The sequence below is a fragment of the Pelobates fuscus genome, chromosome 1 (genome assembly GCF_036172605.1).
Source record: "Pelobates fuscus isolate aPelFus1 chromosome 1, aPelFus1.pri, whole genome shotgun sequence".
NCBI lineage: Eukaryota > Metazoa > Chordata > Amphibia > Anura > Pelobatidae > Pelobates > Pelobates fuscus.
Window position 1 is genome coordinate 62,878,715 of NC_086317.1, and position 19,745 is coordinate 62,898,459.

Consider the following 19,745-nt stretch of genomic DNA (forward strand, 5'->3'; position numbering starts at 1 on the left):
GTCTTTCTGATAACCACTAGAGGCGCTTCCACACTCCTAACCAAGCATTATTTAAATATGTGACGTTTAACATATTCATCTATTGCATTTCAATGCCTCCCTATAAGAAGCATTTAAACAGACGCACACGCGCCCCAATGCTTCTCTATGAGAAGCACTTGATTGGATGAGAAGGAAGTAAAGCAACGCCTGCCAGATGACATCACTGGAGGAAGGCCGCAGCATACCAGGTTATGTAAAAAGACAGATTTTATTGATTTGAGAAAAGCTAAACATCCATTTAAGATAAAGTGCATAACATTATATATTAATAAAACAAAAGAGAGGATGGTGGTTGCGCACACTGTAAATTATATCCTTTGTATAAAATGAGATCCCTAGGTTCTTAATACAAATATTTAGAAAATAAGTTTGATTTTCTATCAACTTTGGTAAAGAAATGTATAAAGTGGTTCAGTGACATTGTCTATGTTTGGCCAAACCTAGGGATCTCATTTTATACAAAGGATATCATTTACTGTGTGCGCAACCACCATCCTCTCTGTTGTTTTATCTTTGTATGTAAGTGTTATATAGTGACTATACACTTGGGTGGTTTTTTTGTGTGCTGCACTGGTTTTATATTTGATATTTTAATATATATTTTTAGCGCCATCCTTTATCTCTGTTTCTTATACATTATATATTAATACACCAATAGTAAATATAAATAAAGCGCAATTTACCCGATAGTGATATCAATTATACTGACCCAGCCCTGGAGACCAAAACACCCCGACGTTTCGGCCACTGCCTTCCTCAAGGGGACCTCTACTATTTAAGTTATGCCTGACCCTCTAATTTTGTGTTTGCATTCCTAAAGCTACTCTTCCTTTAAATTTCAAAATCACTGTAAATTCACTTAGAATTCAGGACAATTCTCACTTTACTAAGTAACCGTGTCAGTAAAATGCAAGAAAGTTGAATTTTAACTAAGGAAAAAAAATTCCCACTGCCGTCATTGAATGCTCATTTCTCAGACTAAAATAAGACTTCCTTCCAGGCAGCAGAACTGCTAATTGAGCACTGCTAAGAGAGACAGTCTCAGAATACATAATGGCCTATGCTCCCAAATAACACAGTAGGCTGGGAAAAATCACACACACACAAAAACAAAAAAACATTACTATGGTAACAGATGGAAAACAAAAACTACATAGGAGCAGCAACTTTTCAGTTATGGAACAAATTTATCTTGGGAATCACATGGAAGATTATGATGGTCTGCTGAGAGATTCAGGGGAAGAGCTGGTAGGAATGTACGCGCCATGCAAATCCAACACAATGCCAATCACACAGCCACAAAGATGCAAAATACGGAGCCAGTGCCGAAATCTCATTTTACCATACTGGAAAATGTTACAGCATGCAAATGTGACAGAAACCATAAATTCATTTGCAACAGCTGGGTCTGCTTTCATCCCACAGAACATTTGTTTAAACCTCTAAATACTTGATGTGCCGTTAGGTTAATTCACAATAAAAAAAATTTAAAAAGAAGAAACAAAAAATAGCATGCCAGCCAATTGACATTTTGTATTCAAACTGGTTTATTATGTTTCAGTTGGTAGTGTGAGACAGTCCATAAAGTTATGTTTTTAAGCATAGATCTGCTCAGTCTTATTCAAAAACATTCAAACTATTTTTCTTTTCTGAAAATAAGATTGTTTTTACATTTGTTTTTCACACAGTTTGGTAAACCGTTAAAGAAATGTAAACAGCAACAATTTAAAAAAAAATTTTTTTTACAAATGCTTCAACATTCATTACACAAATTTAACCCCTCAAGGACCAAACTCCTGGAATAAAAGTGAATCATGACATGTCACACGTCATGTGTCCTTAAGGGGTTAAAAAAAAACCAACATCCTCCCAATGTCGTATACTGGTAATTAGAATGAGGACATATCGCTGTCCCAGCTGAGTACCATCCCTTACACCTTCATAATGTCAGGACCAGACTGCACCAAACATTTCCATTGATCTTTGTACTGCCAATTCTTCCATTAACCTAATTCCATCCAATCCAGGAATGGTTTATTTTAATATAAGTATAGTTCATGATTTCCAGTATTTATTTTTAGCTATACAGTATAAAAGTGGAACACGTTTTTTCTTTCAATAAGATCTAAAACATAAATACAAGTTTGCATATGATTTTTCCTATGCTTAAAGGGACACTTCAGCCCCCTAAAGCAATTTAGCTTGCTGAAGTACTTTGTGTGTGAAGAGGGCATCCCCTTCTTTCATTTTACAAAAAGTGCAGATTAAATAGAAATAGACACTTTCATAATTTAACTTGGTTACAGCCCCCGGCTTTCAAGCAGACAATCAGTCCTGTTACTTCCTGGTTTGGTTAGCTCTGTGGAGCTAATCTTATAGGTAGCAATTACCCAGAGCGCTTGCCTTCAAACACGAAATCTGCAGCTTTTTCACTCTCTTTTTAAATATCTCACTAATGAAAAAAAAAATGCATGACCAAATGCATGCAAGTTTTCATTTAGGATATATCTACTAAAAAAAAAAAAAAAAAAAAGATATACATTACATGAAAGTGTCCCTTTAAGCAGTATGAAATATTTGCACTTACATTTGCCGACAGTCTCTTCCCTTTCAAAGTCAAAATAACAGCTGGATGGTGTCCCGATTCTAGGGAGCAGGAAGGGGCACTGCACCCCTTTTAAGATATATGGACATACTTGAAAACTTTAAATATAGTCTTAAGATACTTAACCTTTTTGTCCTTTCGTTATTGACAAAAATATGCAGAGAAATGTCCAAAGAGGGTGGAGCTGAGTGATCAGAGAGTTCATTGGAGAAAATTTGGAGCTTAAAATCTTTCCCACATTCTCCTTCAATATGAATGGACTCTTCCAAAGCCACCAACACTAAACTGTGAAACCCCGAATTAAAGGTTTCGCAGCTTTGGCTATACTATTGATAGAATAGGACACCTGTGATCTAAATGAAGAGGCAACTGTTTGTCTCTTAACTCATGCATTAAACACTTAAAAAGGAACACCCTGGGCACCATAACAACTTCACTGAAATTATGTTGTTATGGTGCCAGTTGCCTCATGGCGCTTCATTGCCTTTAGGAGTTGAAACGCTCACAAATGGTTTAACCCCTATATTTGAAGAGGGAAGCTACTGCTGACTAATAATAGCCAATCAGCGGTGTCCCTGCCCGGCGGCAGGCTGTGCTTCCGGGATCAGAATTATGGAACGCAGAAAGACTGTTATAGAGAGTAAAGGCACAGGACAGCCTACTTAGGGGTTAAACTGGTCATGAACAGTTTAACCCCTAAAAGGAAAAGTAGTGTCAGGTGGCTCTAGGCACCAAAACATCTTCATTTCAATTAAGTTGCTATAGTGCCCGGATTATTTCTTTACAGGTTTTCATTCACTTTCCTCTCCTTAGGCCCCTTGTAGTTTAATGATTATATACCCTCCCTTGCTACTTGACTATTTGCTTACAATGTATCCGTCTTATGCTATATTCCTTGTGCTGAATTTCAATAGCTGGGTGCCCCCATTTTGCTTTCCTCTGTTCATAATGTCTGCAGTTTGATTGTCTGCGGGATTATTGTGACTGATGGATTATGGGTAAATTAACTTAGCATTTGAAAACAAACTTTGTTTAAGCTTTGCCCATTGCCAAAAACTGCAAAGATCATCCTCCTCATAAGGAAATGTAATCCACTACTTTTATTTATGTAAACCTAGAGAACTAATGTTAAAGGATGACTATAGGGTCAGGAAAACAAAAATGTATTCCTGACCCTATAGTGTTAACACCACCATCTAGCCCCCCTGGGCCCCTCATGCCTCCCTAAAAATAGCCAAATCTTACTTTTATTCAAGCCTGAAGCTGTAAATCTGAATGCTGTTTGACTCAGAATAGTCAAAATTCAAAACCTGTCTGCTGACATCATTAGAAGTGGTAGCCTGATCCAATCACAATGCTTCTCCATAGGATTGGCTGAGACTGACAAAGAGGCAGATCAGGGGCAGAGGCAGCACAATTCAAACACAGCCTTGACCAATCAGCATCTCCTCATAGAGAAGAATTGAATCAATGAATCTCTAGGAGGAAAGTTCAGTGTATGCATGCATAGGGAGGAGATACTGAATGTTTGGATGCATTTTAGGCAGCCATGACCCAGGAAGGATCTCTAACAGCCATCTGAGGAGTGGCCAGTGAAGTTATCACTAGGCTGTAATGTAAACACTGCATTTTCTCTGAAAAGACAAGTGTTTACAGCAAAAAGCCTGAAGGTAAAGATTCTACTCACCAGAACAAATTCAATAAGCTGTAGTTGTTCTGGTGACTATAGTGTCCCTTTAAATAAAAAAAAAATATTTCTACTAAATACATTTTTTTTAATGTATTGTTTTATTTAGGCAGTGTCCCTTTGAGGTCCACTGCGTTCCTTACACAAAATGCTGATAATATCACTTAAAGGATGACAACCGGGAAGTGCAATACCTTTGCGCCAGCTCCTACATCACGTTCAGGAATGAGCAACACAAAAACTCAGGTTATCTCACTGCTAACGAGACTGACGGAGACGCTCAATACCTTTGGTTTATGTTTATTAGTAGATTCTAAACCGGCTTTCATCTGGGAGCTATGCACCAACCTGTTAATAAATTATATAGTCCTCCAGGTATTGCTCTGAATGATATACTCCTGCAGGAATGTCATGAGAATACAGTGCACAGGATGCTAACCTTACAATTAACTGCACACAGTGATAAACGATACATTATAACTGGTGATTAAAGTCCCAGGCATGTGTTATAATAGGATCAATGGATTACAGGATGCTAGTGTCACAACCATGCTGTAATAAGAATGGCATGCGTTCTAATGAATGGGTGAGAATCCGAACAAGCATATGTGATTATTTGAAGTGCAACGGTCACTTCCCCGCATTTTTAATATTAGGTTTGCTTATCCCTATATTTAAAATATAATATGCAGCCATGTGTGATACATGAAAAATTTAATTTAAATAAATATAGAATTCCACACTTATTTGTGTCAGCAAATACACTTCTATCTTTATGCATGCTTGACGGAGTCTATTTATTTGCATTTAGCTTTAATTAATTCCGTGATTTTCACCTTGTGAAATTCTTCAGCAGCAGCTGAATTGCAGTTTATTTAGTGTCAATACATTTCACGCAGATGTACATGTGAATGTTAACAGGACACACTAAGTATTACCATACCTTTTACACATTAAGGAGCTTTTTGGGTGCTGACCCCCAATTTTTATCAAACAGTTTTAGGTGGTTTGACAAAAACACAGTGTCTCCAACTGCCAGAAAAGATTTACTTCCACCTTATCCATACAAATGATGGATGAACTGATATTTTTCCAGAGCGGATACCGATTATTGGTTGCTGTTCGAGCCGATTGCCGATAACTGGTACCGATATTCTGTACATTTAAAGTTTTGAAAAAGTAACACAATTACTATACCAATCTGACATTAACTAAACATGCTGACAGTAATCACACTCCTATTATTCTCAGCCAGTATGTGTACAATGTGGTTACGGATAGGATTGTCCCTCTTTGTCCATTAAGAATGTTGGGGGGGTATGGGGTCACTGTGCACAACATGAGGTTAGTTCACTAAATAGCAAATCAAAATGAACTGAAAAATGAACTGCAAATGTAAGCTAAAGGAGAACTTTTAGTTTTTTAAATCAGCAATTTTGGCCTATGTTTTACAGTTGGGTTTTCAATTCACTACCAATGATGCTTTAATGAAGAATGCTCTGACATCCCATTCACTTAGTGTGGCCCCCTGCATGCAGGCCATTGGAAGGAGACTAGATTATAATATTGAATAGCCTCAGATGATTTGTCACTGGAGAACGGTCTGTTCCTGCAAAAATACAACTAATTTCAGCATTGTCCCATTTCTATGTCGCGGAGAGGAGTTCCCATCACAGGAACAGCATTGACCCAATTAAATGTAAAATATAGCAGCCTCACTTAAAGCAGACACCTGGGTGGCTCAGTTTATGGAAGCACTCAGAATATGTACTATTCTTCTTCCCAGCAATCAGTCCGCAGCATCCTTATATCCGCCGCATTCTATAAAAACAAACAAAACTTATCCGGCCCTTTCCATTCAAGTGGTTTTAAGAAAAAAGCTTCTCTAATAAACAAAGCTGGGGTTTTCTTCCTAAATGGCTTTGTTCCTCTTCATTAGTGCTCTAAAAAATGATGGGTCCAGCAAAGCAGAGGTTAAACACTGCACCACAACGATCAGAACTTATACTGGGGAAAACTGGAGCCGTATTCTGCCAATTACCATTAAACCAGAAAACTAGTTGATGGACTGGCCGTTCAGGGGTATATGGTTGTGTAAACTTTATTGTGTTCTGATACTCTGACAGTGCAGGGGTTCATTTTTGCTTTGGGGGCATGCATTACTGTTAGTTATTGCAGTGATGGGATTAATCATTTTGTGGCACTGTTATAATGTCATAGAATTGACAGTGAAAACTTTTTGGATCTTATCGATTATACCAAAGGGAGAGGGGGTGAAAGGGAGAGGGGGTGACGTGAGGTTCACGCCACGTGTCGCCTCATTAGCGGTTGGACGCAGAGGACAGTGTGCTGTGAGGTAAGTATTAAGTGCTGCACGTTTATGTTATCGGCAATAAAATCGGTAACATTTTAAACTGATTCCGATTGTTAACAGGATCCCTGCACAAAATACTTTAATTAAATAATTCATTTTTTATGTATTAAACGAGTAACCAGCTGAACGTGAATGCACATTCTAGATAATCACAATAATTACATTTGTCACTTCATGTCAGTGGCAGATATCATAGGCAAGAAATAACATGCTCATTAACGAACACAGTGTGCTTTTACAAATGAACATCGGAGATCTTGGGAACCACCAGTGATAGTGACTCATTGCTCAGATAATCCCCACTCAATCAATCACAGCTAAACAAATAGAAAACATTTGTTTGGCGCACACCTGGAATACAGAACATGGAGTGCAAGAGTCACTCAGTAATATGCCCTATATAGTAGAAATACACCCTGTAGATTACTATTTGGTATTCATATAGTGCCAACAATCCACAGCACTGTACAATAGAGGGGATAAAAAACAAAATACAAATAATTAGCACAATACTGGAGGAAGACCCTGCCCATGAGCTTAGAATGTAGCAAATACAGTACTATTACACAAAATGTTTGGCAAGACAAATCATGAGCTTACAATCTAAACGTAATACTATAGAGACATATACATATAAAGCAATATACCCGATGCACAAAATCGCACATTAGGAAACACTATATTGCTGAACTACCCATTTCGGTATCCAGCCATTGCTGCGTTGGTCTTGCCGAGGCTGGCCCTGTCTATATTGCGAGGAATATCTCATAGGAAAGAGATTATTTCCCATGGAATGCTACTGACCTTGCAAAGCAAAATGCCACGCTGCTCACATCAGCATCTCCTCATACAAATGCATTAAATCCGTTCATCTCTATGGGAAGCATTCAGCATCTCAATGGGGAGACACGGAATGTAGGTATCCCGTGATAGTTACTAGAGGTGTTACTAGGCAGCATTTATATTACTGAGCCTGCAGGGACAGGTTATAGACACCAGAACCACTATATTAAGCTGCTGACTATAGTGTCCCACTGTCCCTTAAAGGGGTGCCCCCCCCCCCCCCCCAAAAAAAAAGGGTACATTGTATAACTACCACCAAAGTAAAATAGCTTACTACTGTTGCAACAAACATCTACAAATAAAAATAGTATTCCATCATTATCGGGGCACTGAGCCACGTCATCCTACTGTATAGGTGATGGGTAAAGTTTTGTCAGTTTGTTGTTTGACAAAACCTGGGGGTTTCCCCAGCACATTAAACCGTCCCGTCAGCTGGAGACTTTACAGTGAGAGGGTATTATTACCTCTTATCTAAAAGCACAGGCTCAAAGCCTTCATGAACTCTAACACTGGCTCGGTTTCTGTAGGAATATTTTCCAGGTGCTTAATAACCAAGTAAACTCATTAGGATAATCTGTTTTGACATGAACAAGTTCAATACAAAATATAATGCAAACGGGAGACCATCTCTGCTTAAGTCTAAAAAGGAGACGTAGAAAAAAATGAAACACAGAACAAAAATGAACTAGGCAATACTTGTACTTGAGGTCTCCAAGGATACAGAATGCCACCGTGATTGCTACAGCCGGAATATAACTACAGAGAAAGAGATGGTCGTTTTCATGAAAGAAACGCCTGCCTTTATTGCGAAATTGCAGAAGAAACAAACAGTGTATAGGAGGTCAACATTTCAGTCATTCTGGACTTTTTGTCCCCAAAATGCTTGAAAAAGTTCAGAGTGACTGAAATGTTGACCATATGTACACTTGTGCTGCGGCAATTTTGTAATAAAAGCAGAAGTTTCTTTCATGAAGAACAGAGAGCTCTCTTTCTCGGCCGGGGTGTAATAGACAGACAGGACAGACAGACAGACTAGCCGCAGTATTCCAGCAGACAAGAGATCAAAATAACCAGAGTATTTGCAAAATGCAATTTGTGTCTTTATTGTTCTAACATAATTTTTAGAAACAGGGGCTTTTAAGACCTTTCCTCTATTACTCGGGTCTTAAGCAATTCTGATCCAACATCAGTATTGCTCCAGCCCTGAGGGAGAGACGAGCTAGAAGTATGATTGTTGTAAAATGCTGCCACCTATTGTACAGGTTCTTTACTACAACATTTGGGAATCACATTTAAAGTACAATCAGACAGTCATTTTTACACACAAAAAAAACAAAAACATGAAACTGCATTACAATATTCCAACCATTCTGGGTGGAAGCCAAATAGATTGAGCATCCCATCAAAGACAGTGTTCATTAATAATGTCAAGATTATTTAAAACATATTTTTCAAGCATGTTAAAAATATTAACTCTCAATTTTTTGGTACTTAAAGGGATCCTATAGTGTCATGCAAACAAACCCGTTTCCTGGCACTATAGGCTCCTGGAGTGGCCCCCTCCTGCGAGGCTGAAGGGGTTAAAACCCCTTCAGCCACTTACCTGAATCTAGCGCTGATGTCCCTCGGCGCTTGGTCAGATTCCATCCACGTCAGTCGGCGAGGGAGACCTAATGCGCATGCGCAGCAATGGCATTATTCGAGATGAGGTTTAATGGTACCAACAGATATAAAAATGGACAGACAAGGCATTTTATTTTATTCTAAATAGGTCAGAGCCCAATAGGATGCAAGTGAAAAAGAGAAAAGGTGTAAAAAAGAAAGACAGAATAAAAAAAAAGGTCAATTGTAAAAACAAACAAAAAGTGAGACTGGTGAAGACATGTCTGATAAGAGGGGAAAATAAACTTAGCAGTACTAACCAAGAGTAAGAATCAGCTCAGCAGTGCAGGTCTTAGCTAGCAAGGTTTAGCTCAGGAGAGCTAACAAACTCTGAGCAGGTGCTTCCGAATCTCTGTGAAGGTCTAGAAGTCAAACAGTAGACTACGTACACTGAGGTTACACCAGGGCCACTCCTGGCACCATAACTACTACAGAGCGCTGTACTTACGGTGCTTGGAGTGTTCCCTTTAATATTACTATTATTTATAAGGCGCCAACGCATTTCATAGCTATAGGTGGACTAACAAAAAAGTAGTTGCAACAAGACAAGTTGAATGTACAAGCACAGAAGGTGCTGAGGGCTCTGCTCTAATGAGATTATATTAAGGGGAATGGGTTATTTTTTACTACATATGTTAAGTGTTTATGGAGGTTGGACGCTATGTTATAGAGTGTAAAACATATAAAAATGGACTATATCCAACTGCTGATGTACGCTATTGCACATTGTTTTGTTTATATATGATTTGTTTTGTTTATTTTCAATATTATGTATTTTTTTTATTGTATACTATATAGGCTAGTATTATGGGAAACTTACCAGCTTTCAGTTACTAGCCAAAACAAACCAATATAATAAACACCAAATCATACTGTGCTTAGGCAATCTAAGGCCTTGCAGCTACAAGAACTCACAACACCCTCAACCAAAATGCTAGCTACACAATCCTGGAACAAATATATTGAATAGTAACATTGTTTTTCCTCTATGTTTTTTTTCGACTTCAGGTCTCTGAGGAAGCATCATGCAGCAGCGGCCCAACTCGGATTCCCAAACCTAAAACAATCAATGCCTCAAAACTACCCATCAAAAAAACAGTTGGGAGTTCTGGCAAAGCAGAGCGGGACATGAACAAAGACAAGTTACATTCAGTTAAAACAATTTCTAACCTTCACAATGGAGCAAAGAGGTGACCTAGTGGATGGAGCTTATATACAGCAAGGAGCATAGTGGCAATAGGAGAAATATAGAGAAATTCTGATATACCCCACTAGTGATATAGAGCGGTATCATTTAATTGCAATAACTAACACACTTTACGCCTTGTTGAGTATCTTAATGTATCGTTCCCAAAAATTTTATATGTTTTGTATAGTAGGCTTTCATACCAAGTTGTTTAATTTCTTTAGTGTGTGCTTCATATTCATTTCCTTTTTAGAAAATAAAAATATATGATTCAGTGGGTGTAAGTGTATCATTTTACTGCTATCTGACAAAGATGAAAAATTACGGCTAAAGCACAAGAGTTTATATGCTCATATTCATCTGCAGAAACGTAGCATTCCCTCAATATGATTCATTACTGCCCCCTGCTGGCAACAGCAAACTACTACAAATGTAGCCAATATGACCTTGCATTTCTGTTCTTCATAAAATTGACAAAAGCATGGACCTACTAGTAATGTCATAGTTGAGATATACTTTCTTGTGGCCCATCAATAGGCCAACACAACATTATAGTCTTAGCCTGGATGTGGGGTTCATATGCTTACACCCAATCACTGTGAGCATCAAGTAGCCTCCTACATTAGAGAGTCAGTGTCCTGGAATCCACGTTTGCATGCCTTCTAGGGGCAAGCAATGCACCATTACTGCCAAGCACCTTTCTTTGCTATGAGCTTAGAATAACTGTTAGAGTATATAACTGAGCTCCACATCAATAGCATTCACAGTAATACGCAGTGTATTCGGGTATCACAGAGCTCCACATCTATAGCACTCACAGTAATTTGCAATGTATTAGGGTATAACAGAGCTCCACATCAATAGAATTCACAGGGTTTGCAATGTATTATGGTATCACAGAGCTTCACATCTATAGCACTCACAGTAATTTGCAATGTATTCGGGTACCACAGAGCTCCACATCAACAGCAATCACAGTAATATGCAGTGTATTAGGCTATCACAGAACTCCACATCAACAGCATTCACAGTAATATGCAGTGTATTAGGGTATCACAGAACTCCACATCAACAGCATTCACAGTAATATGCAGTGTATTAGGCTATCACAGAATTCGACATCACAGAGCTCCACATCAACAGCATTCACAGTAACATGCAGTGTATTAATGTATCACAGAGCTCCACATCTATAGCACTCACAGTACTTTGCAATGTATTAGGATATCACAGAGCTCCACATCTATAGCATTCACTGTAATTTGCAGTGTATTAGGATATCACAGAGCTCCACATCAATAGAATCAACAGTGTATGCAATGTATTCGGGTATCACAGAGCTCCACTTTAATAGCACTCTCAGTGATTTGCAATGTGTATTAGTGTACCTACGAGCCCTGTGAAAATACAACTACCCGTAACGTGCAGTGGGTATGAGAGTGTCACAGTAATACAATTTTGTATAAATGCCACCAAAATGGCACTGTATTTCGATCATCTTCTTTAACCCCTTAAGGACACATGACATGTGTGACATGCCATGATTCCCTTTTATTCCAGAAGTTTGTCCCTTAAGGGGTTAAGTTTCTATTTATTTATTTTTATGAATTATTTATTAAAATGCAGACCAAAAGTTAGAAGGAAACACAATAATACAATATATGTATAAGGCACAAATAGGTGAAAGCACATAGTGTAGTGAGTCTTTTACAAATAAGAGAAAGAGAGAGGGAGAGAGAAGAAAAAAAGCAAATAAACCGTAAAAAAAAATAAAAATAAAAACTGTCATATGTGTGTTGATCCTGGTAGCTAAATAGTAATCGTATTGTTTTATATAAATGGTATACATAGTCTTTAGTCGAAAGATAAGCGACAAACACTGATGAAATGTTGCACTTTGGGGCTACTGGTCCCCAAATGGTCATCAGATAAAAAGAGCAAAGGCTGAAAGGGAGTAGATGGGGATAAACATGCCTTGATCCTACCTGGAACAGAGGGGGTTAATCTACAAGGTCTGCATAATGTTTCTAACCCAGTGCTGCAGGTTACCAAATATATTCCTATTTAAATCCACATACTTAAGATTTAGCAGCTACGCAATAAGCTATGCACTGGGCACTGCACATGCACCACACTGACCTGCCTAGGTCCAACTTGTAAACATTCTTTATCAAGTCATTTAGAAAAACTTGCAATTCACCAAATTCGATACATTAGCTCCTTTAGGGAGCTGTGAATCAGCTAAGACAGTCACAATATTCCTGAAATTAGCATATGCAGCAGTTTCACTCATCTGATTTAATGATTGGAACATCACCTGGTTTTAAACTACATATCCCATAAACCTGCTGGATCGCTAGGAGAGCTTCAAGCCCATAAACATTAGTAGAGGTTTTTGATTGGCAGAGCAATATCCTAGTCTCAAGAGGCTTCACTACTGCTACAGTTTGCCGGAGGATTTGCAGTGGTCACAGGAACCTTAAAATATGAGAATTCTGCTGCGTGTGTATTTAAAAAAAATACCAATTATTTATATATTTATTAGTATGAGAATACAGAAGTATTGTATCACATATTGCATGTTTTCACATAGGATGCAAGCAGTCTCATAAAAACCTGAATAAATTGGTGATTACCAGAATACAATTCTAGACGGATGCACACATAATTAATATACAGGGAGTGCAGAATTATTAGGCAAGTTGTATTTTTGAGGATTCATTTTATTATTGAACAGCAACCATGTTCTCAATGAACCCAAAAAACTCATTAATATCAAAGCTGAATATTTTTGGAAGTAGTTTTTAGTTTGTTTTTAGTTTTAGCTATTTTAGGGGGATATCTGTGTGTGCAGGTGACTATTACTGTGCATAATTATTAGGCAACTTAACAAAAAACAAATATATACCCATTTCAATTATTTATTTTTACCAGTGAAACCAATATAACATCTCAACATTCACAAATATACATTTCTGACATTCAAAAACAAAACAAAAACAAACCAGTGACCAATATAGCCACCTTTCTTTGCAAGGACACTCAAAAGCCTGCCATCCATGGATTCTGTCAGTGTTTTGATCTGTTCACCATCAACATTGCGTGCAGCAGCAACCACAGCCTCCCAGACACTGTTCAGAGAGGTGTACTGTTTTCCCTCCTTGTAAATCTCGCATTTGATGATGGACCACAGGTTCTCAATGGGGTTCAGATCAGGTGAACAAGGAGGCCATGTCATTAGATTTCCTTCTTTTATACCCTTTCTTGACAGCCACGCTGTGGAGTACTTGGACGCGTGTGATGGAGCATTGTCCTGCATGAAAATCATGTTTTTCTTGAAGGATGCAGACTTCTTCCTGTACCACTGCTTGAAGAAGGTGTCTTCCAGAAACTGGCAGTAGGACTGGGAGTTGAGCTTGACTCCATCCTCAACCCGAAAAGGCCCCACAAGCTCATCTTTGATGATACCAGCCCAAACCAGTACTCCACCTCGCTGGCGTCTGAGTCGGACTGGAGCTCTCTGCCCTTTACCAATCCAGCCACGGGCCCATCCATCTGGCCCATCAAGACTCACTCTCATTTCATCAGTCCATAAAACCTTAGAAAAATCAGTCTTGAGATATTTCTTGGCCCAGTCTTGACGTTTCAGCTTGTGTGTCTTGTTCAGTGGTGGTCGTCTTTCAGCCTTTCTTACCTTGGCCATGTCTCTGAGTATTGCACACCTTGTGCTTTTGGGCACTCCAGTGATGTTGCAGCTCTGAAATATGGCCAAACTGGTGGCAAGTGGCATCTTGGCAGCTGCACGCTTGACTTTTCTCAGTTCATGGGCAGTTATTTTGCGCCTTGGTTTTTCCACACGCTTCTTGCGACCCTGTTGACTATTTTGAATGAAACGCTTGATTGTTCGATGATCACACTTCAGAAGATTTGCAATTTTAAGAGTGCTGCATCCCTCTGCAAGATATCTCACTATTTTTGACTTTTCTGAGCCTGTCAAGTCCTTCTTTTGACCCATTTTGCCAAAGGAAAGGAAGTTGCCTAATAATTATGCGTGATTATACATTTTTTTTTTTTGGCAACCTGAAGAGTCCCTTTAAGAGTATTTCCTTTTAGGAAAGTCAAGGAAAGTTTAATTCAGAAGCATTTGGCGTGTCAAACCTGGCCTGTCTGCCTCTTGGGCATATAACATGGCAAGGGAATAAAATGCAACATACAACATAGGAACAAGTAATGTAATGAACATGTAACATAAAATGAAATGTGCCCATAGCCTTTTATTTTTATGTTCAAAATACATAAATTGTAATACTTTGTGAACATTTTCATTTGGAGTCCAGCAATTTACTTGACTGCAAAGATCTTACAGCACAGTGTATTGTGAGCAGCAAGACTGCAGGGGCATGACCGACACACCAAAACCACTTCATTAAGTTAAAGTAATTATGGTGCTTAGATTGTCCCTTTAACCCCCAGTGGTTAATTTCTATTCTTCACTGTATGCTTATCCTATACTGACAATGATTGACAGGGTTAAAATGTTGATGCTCCGCTGCAGGTTAATGGGGTATGGATTTCTATAGTTAAAGGGACACTCCAGGCAGCTTTAATTTAGCTAAGTTAAGCTTAAATTAAAGCTAAGAAGCTCAAAATACCTCTGGTTAGTATCTTTTCTTTAAATTCTGTGTAGTTTTCCTGCAGTGCTGTAAAATATTTTGCTGTTTTCAGCAGTGTAACCCAGCCTCCTTAGCCACTCCCCTCTTACATTTCAACATGTTTCTGATTCCCAGTCTCTGAAAGAAACGTTACCTTTTCCAGCCAATGAGAATAGAAGCATGTCTTATCTATTGTAAGGAATGCTCACAGCACCTACTGCACTGCAGCAAGAGCCCTTAGTGATCCTCTCTTTCCCTCCCTCCATGCAAATAATACATTATCCTCCAATCCCTGTCAGCCAGCCTTCCTACACAGTGTTAAACCCCCAGCACTGGTGACCTCTCCTCCCCCTCCGACATCAGCTCCCAAGTGGAGCGGAATGCGCATGCGCGGCAAGAGCCGCGCACGCATTCAAACAGCCCATAGGAATGCATTTCTCAATGGTTTCCTATGGACGTTCTGCACGCTGAATGCGATTTTCAAATCCAGCGTTGCAGAAGCGCCTCTAGCGGCTGTCAGGAAGACAGCCACTAGAGGTTGGATTGCCCTGCAATGTAAATGTTTTACTGAAACTGCTATGTTTACATGTGAAAGGTTAAAACCTGGGGGACCTGGCACCTAGACCACTTCATTGAGCTGAAGTAGTCTGGGTGACTATAGTGTCCCTTTAACCCCTCCACTGCCAGCCAACCTCACTTCCCAGTGTTAACACCTCCCCTGCCAGTCCCTGTCATTCAACCTTCCTACCCACTGTAGATAGACAGTTATTGAAAAGATAAATAGATAGAATGAGAGATAGAGAACACAAAGCTTTATATCTATTTATCAGTTTGTCTGTATCTATATTTATTTCTAATAAACTTGACTTTATATGATATCTAATCTGGTGATGAAATGTTTGTATGTGATGTGTTATGTAAGTTCTAGTGTCTGAATGCTGTATTTGTAGTGTAACTTAGGTTGAGTACTTCTTGGGCATACATTGTGGGCGTGTCATTACAGATTCTCGTAGAGAATCATTGGAGCATGGCCATTGGTGGACAGGCATTGTGGGCGTGTCATTACTGATTCTCATAGAGAATCCCTGGAGCATGGCCATTGGTGGACAGGCATTGTGGGCGTGTCATTACTGATTCTCGTAGAGAATCATTGGAGCATGGCCATTGGTGGACAGGCATTGTGGGCGTGTAATTACTGATTCTCATAGAGAATCCCTGGAGCATGGCCATTGGTGGACAGGCATTGTGGGCGTGTCATTACTGATTCTCATAGAGAATCCCAGGAGCATGGACATTGGTGGACAGGCATTGTGGGCGTGTCATTACTGATTCTCGTAGAGAATCATTGGAGCATGGCCATTGGTGGACAGGCATTGTGGGCGTGTCATTACTGATTCTCATAGAGAATCCCTGGAGCATGGCCATTGGTGGACAGGCATTGTGGGCGTGTCATTACTGATTCTCATAGAGAATCCCAGGAGCATGGACATTGGTGGACAGGCATTGTGGGCGTGTCATTACTGATTCTCGTAGAGAATCACTGGAGCATGGCCATTGGTGGACAGGCATTATGGGCGTGTCATTACTGATTCTCGTAGAGAATCACTGGAGCATGGCCATTGGTGGACAGGCATTGTGGGCGTCATTACTGATTCTCATAGAGAATCACTGGAGCATGGCCATTGGTGGACAGGCATTGTGGGCGTGTCATTACTGATTCTCATAGAGAATCACTGGAGCATGGCCATTGATGGACAGTCTGGCTGAAATACAGGCAGCAGGGAGATATGACATGCAGTCACATGATGAGAAGAATATCTGATCAAAGTAAAGATTAAAACAGGTCGTTCTAATGCTCATTTTTACACTATTTAGGGCAAAAAAGCATTTAGTGACACTAGGTTTAATGTTAGGGAGGAAAGAAATGATATGCATTTTTTTGCCTATACAGTTCCTTTAAATGGTTCCTCCAGCAATCCTAACTATCACAGTCAGCTGTAGTGGTTATAATATCAAGAGTATCCTGGTCCCGTTCCTGAGTAATGGGGCAATAGTTCGCCCTCTTACCAGCATTGCACCAGGTTTCCTGGTGTAGGCAGACTTACAACATCTGCCTTCCACAGAGCTGGACAAGCCAGATGCCGTTTATGAGCATGAAAAAATTGCACCAAATTGATATTAGCCAGCCTGGAACTCTTGTTCTAGTTACACCTCCGGCTGCAAAGGGGTTATACTCCGTATGTGTAGTGTTACAGTGTGAAACACTGCACAAAGAATCCAGACTTCTTGACCACTGCAAACCAATGTAGTGGTTAGGGTGCATGGAGTAACTTTATTTTATGCCTCACAATACATATTGGTTAAAAGGTCAAAGCAGACAGCAACAACACTGCATCATAATGTATTAATTTTGATGCATCAACGTTGTCCATTTTCTATGGCAATGTAAAATATTCCTTTGAAAATTAAAGGCCTTCAGATTTGGCATCATCACATACAGCATGCTTAACTCGTCCAATCATGCAGAGAGAAGCACTGGCATCAATGTTTCATAGGATCGGACTGAGATCACCAAGGATGCTGATTACAGGTAAGGTTAATGTTTTGGGGGGTTTTAAGGTATGGAATAATCTAAAACAAGGGACAATCTAAGGTTGGGAACAAATGCATTTAACTTTACAGTGTTCTTTTAAACGTAGAGAATAAGTAGAAAAAATGTTTTTCAAAAAATTTAATACTCCTGGGAAGTGACAGTTCCTCTTCAAAACGGTATTTTCCCCAAACCATGTGGATTAGATTGATTGAATCTGAGGAGCACAATGTAAAGACTGGACAAGTGTGATGGGAGTTAATTAACAATTTAAATACTGGCCAAGTATGATGGGAGTTGAATAGCAGAGTGTTTTTTTTGTTTTTTTTTTAAATGTTCAAGAGTGATAGGAGTTGACATAGCACAGTGTAAAAAAAAATAAAAATTAAAATGGCCAAGAATGATGGGAGTTGTAGAACACTGTGTAAAGACTGGCCAAGTATGATGGGAATTGTAGAAACCTGTGTAAAGACTGGCCCAGTATGATGGGAATTGTAGAAACCTGTGTAAAGACTGGCCCAGTATGATGGGAATTGTAAAACACTGTAAAGCCTGGCCCAGTATGATGGGAGTTGTAAAACACTGTGTAAAGCCTGGCCAAGTATGATGGGAGTTGTACAACACAGTGTAAAGACCAACCAGGAATGATGGGAGTTGAAGAGCACAGTGTAAAGACTAACCAGGAATGATGGGAGTTGAAGACTTATATTTATAAGTTTTATAATTTCTATCAAAAAAGCTGTCATAATAAATTCTTATATCACTGTAAGCAAAGATTTTCAGAAACATACTGATTATAATTTCACAGACCCCAGGACCTGTTACATTGCCTCTGACATGTGTGGACTGTAACTCTCATTAATCACAGTCAGTACCTGCACTTTGTTCTTCTCCTGCAGGCTCCTCCCACCATTCGTTTCCCAGATCGTCCGCCATCCTATAAACCCAATCTCCAGAACCGAGAGAGCTTCGGTGTAAACAGCAGCGCACCTTCAAATCAGGAGCCACATGTGGGGGCGGGGACTGGGATCCAAGCCTCGTTCTGGCTGCAAACCACGCCTCTGGGAAACTTGTTGCACAGTACAGAGAAGTTTCGCAAAACTTTATTGACACAGTAAACAACAGACACAGAAATTTTAGATTTACTCTGTAGGGAATGTTACTTTTTGTATTTAACCCCTTAAGAACACAGCTTCAGAAGCTTGTCTTACACTTAATGACACAAGCATTTTTTGCATTTTCTTCTGTTTGCGTTCAACTGCAATTTGCATCTCTCTCGTTTATTGCACCAACGCATATTATATACTGTTTTTTTAAATGACATAAAGGGCTTTAATTTGATGTAACATATATATATATATATATATATATATATATATATATATATATGCTTATTTATTATAAAAATAAATACAGAAAAATGCAAAAAAAAAATGTGTTTTTTGTACAGTTTTTGCAATAATAATGTGTGCTTAGTTAGTGCAGGTTAAAGAAAGTAATTAAAAGTAAATGTATTTAGTTGTTCTGATTTACAGAATATATAATGTGTCTGGGATTTTAAGTTTTTTTTGGTAGTTACAGGTCACAAAGCACAAGGAGTAAAATAAACTTTTAATGTGGAGCAATTTTAGAATTTGGTATGTTTGTCTTGTAAGCTTAACCCCTTCCCGACTGGTGACGGAAATTTTCCGTCAACCTTGTCCTTCAGTTAAGGACCGTTGACGGAAAATTTCCGTCATTTACTAAAGATAACCCCAGATCGCCGCAATCACGGCGATCACTGGGTTAACGGTGCTCTGGTCTGCCTCTGCAATAGAGGCAGACCGGGAGCACCCGATCGGGCTGCCCCAGCTCATGTGCTCGCTCTGACAGCATGTCAGAGCGAGCACATGTGCTCAATGTACTTACCTTCCGCCTCCCTGCACTTCCGGGTTCTGTGTGAAGTGCAGGGAGACGGATCTTCAATGATCCTGCCCCCTAGTGTAAAAAAAAAAATTAAAGTGAAATCCCCCCCCCCCCCCTCCCCTGTTTAAATAAAATTAACCCCTTCCCTGCCAATTGATCACTGACTACAGTGATCAATTGGCAGGGTATACATTTTAAT

General features: G+C 39.3%; 2 protein-coding genes across 5 annotated transcripts in view; one reads left to right on the plus strand and one right to left on the minus strand.

The window, feature by feature from the left end:
* The window catches only part of FILIP1L (filamin A interacting protein 1 like), a 242,365-nt gene extending 231,759 nt beyond the window's left edge, over window positions 1–10,606 (plus strand). For all 3 annotated transcript variants that reach the window (XM_063448901.1, XM_063448894.1, XM_063448910.1), the window contains exon 6: window positions 10,222–10,606. In XM_063448901.1, the coding sequence (XP_063304971.1) occupies window positions 10,222–10,407 (186 nt within the window). In that variant the 3' untranslated portion in view covers window positions 10,408–10,606. The remainder of the gene's footprint in view (window positions 1–10,221) is intronic.
* CMSS1 (cms1 ribosomal small subunit homolog) overlaps window positions 1–18,665 on the minus strand; it is a 292,216-nt gene extending 273,551 nt beyond the window's left edge. For both annotated transcript variants that reach the window (XM_063448931.1, XM_063448922.1), the window contains exon 1: window positions 18,517–18,665. In XM_063448931.1, coding sequence (XP_063305001.1) covers window positions 18,517–18,577 — 61 coding nt within the window. In that variant the 5' untranslated portion in view covers window positions 18,578–18,665. The remainder of the gene's footprint in view (window positions 1–18,516) is intronic.
* Window positions 18,666–19,745: the final 1,080 nt, after the last annotated feature.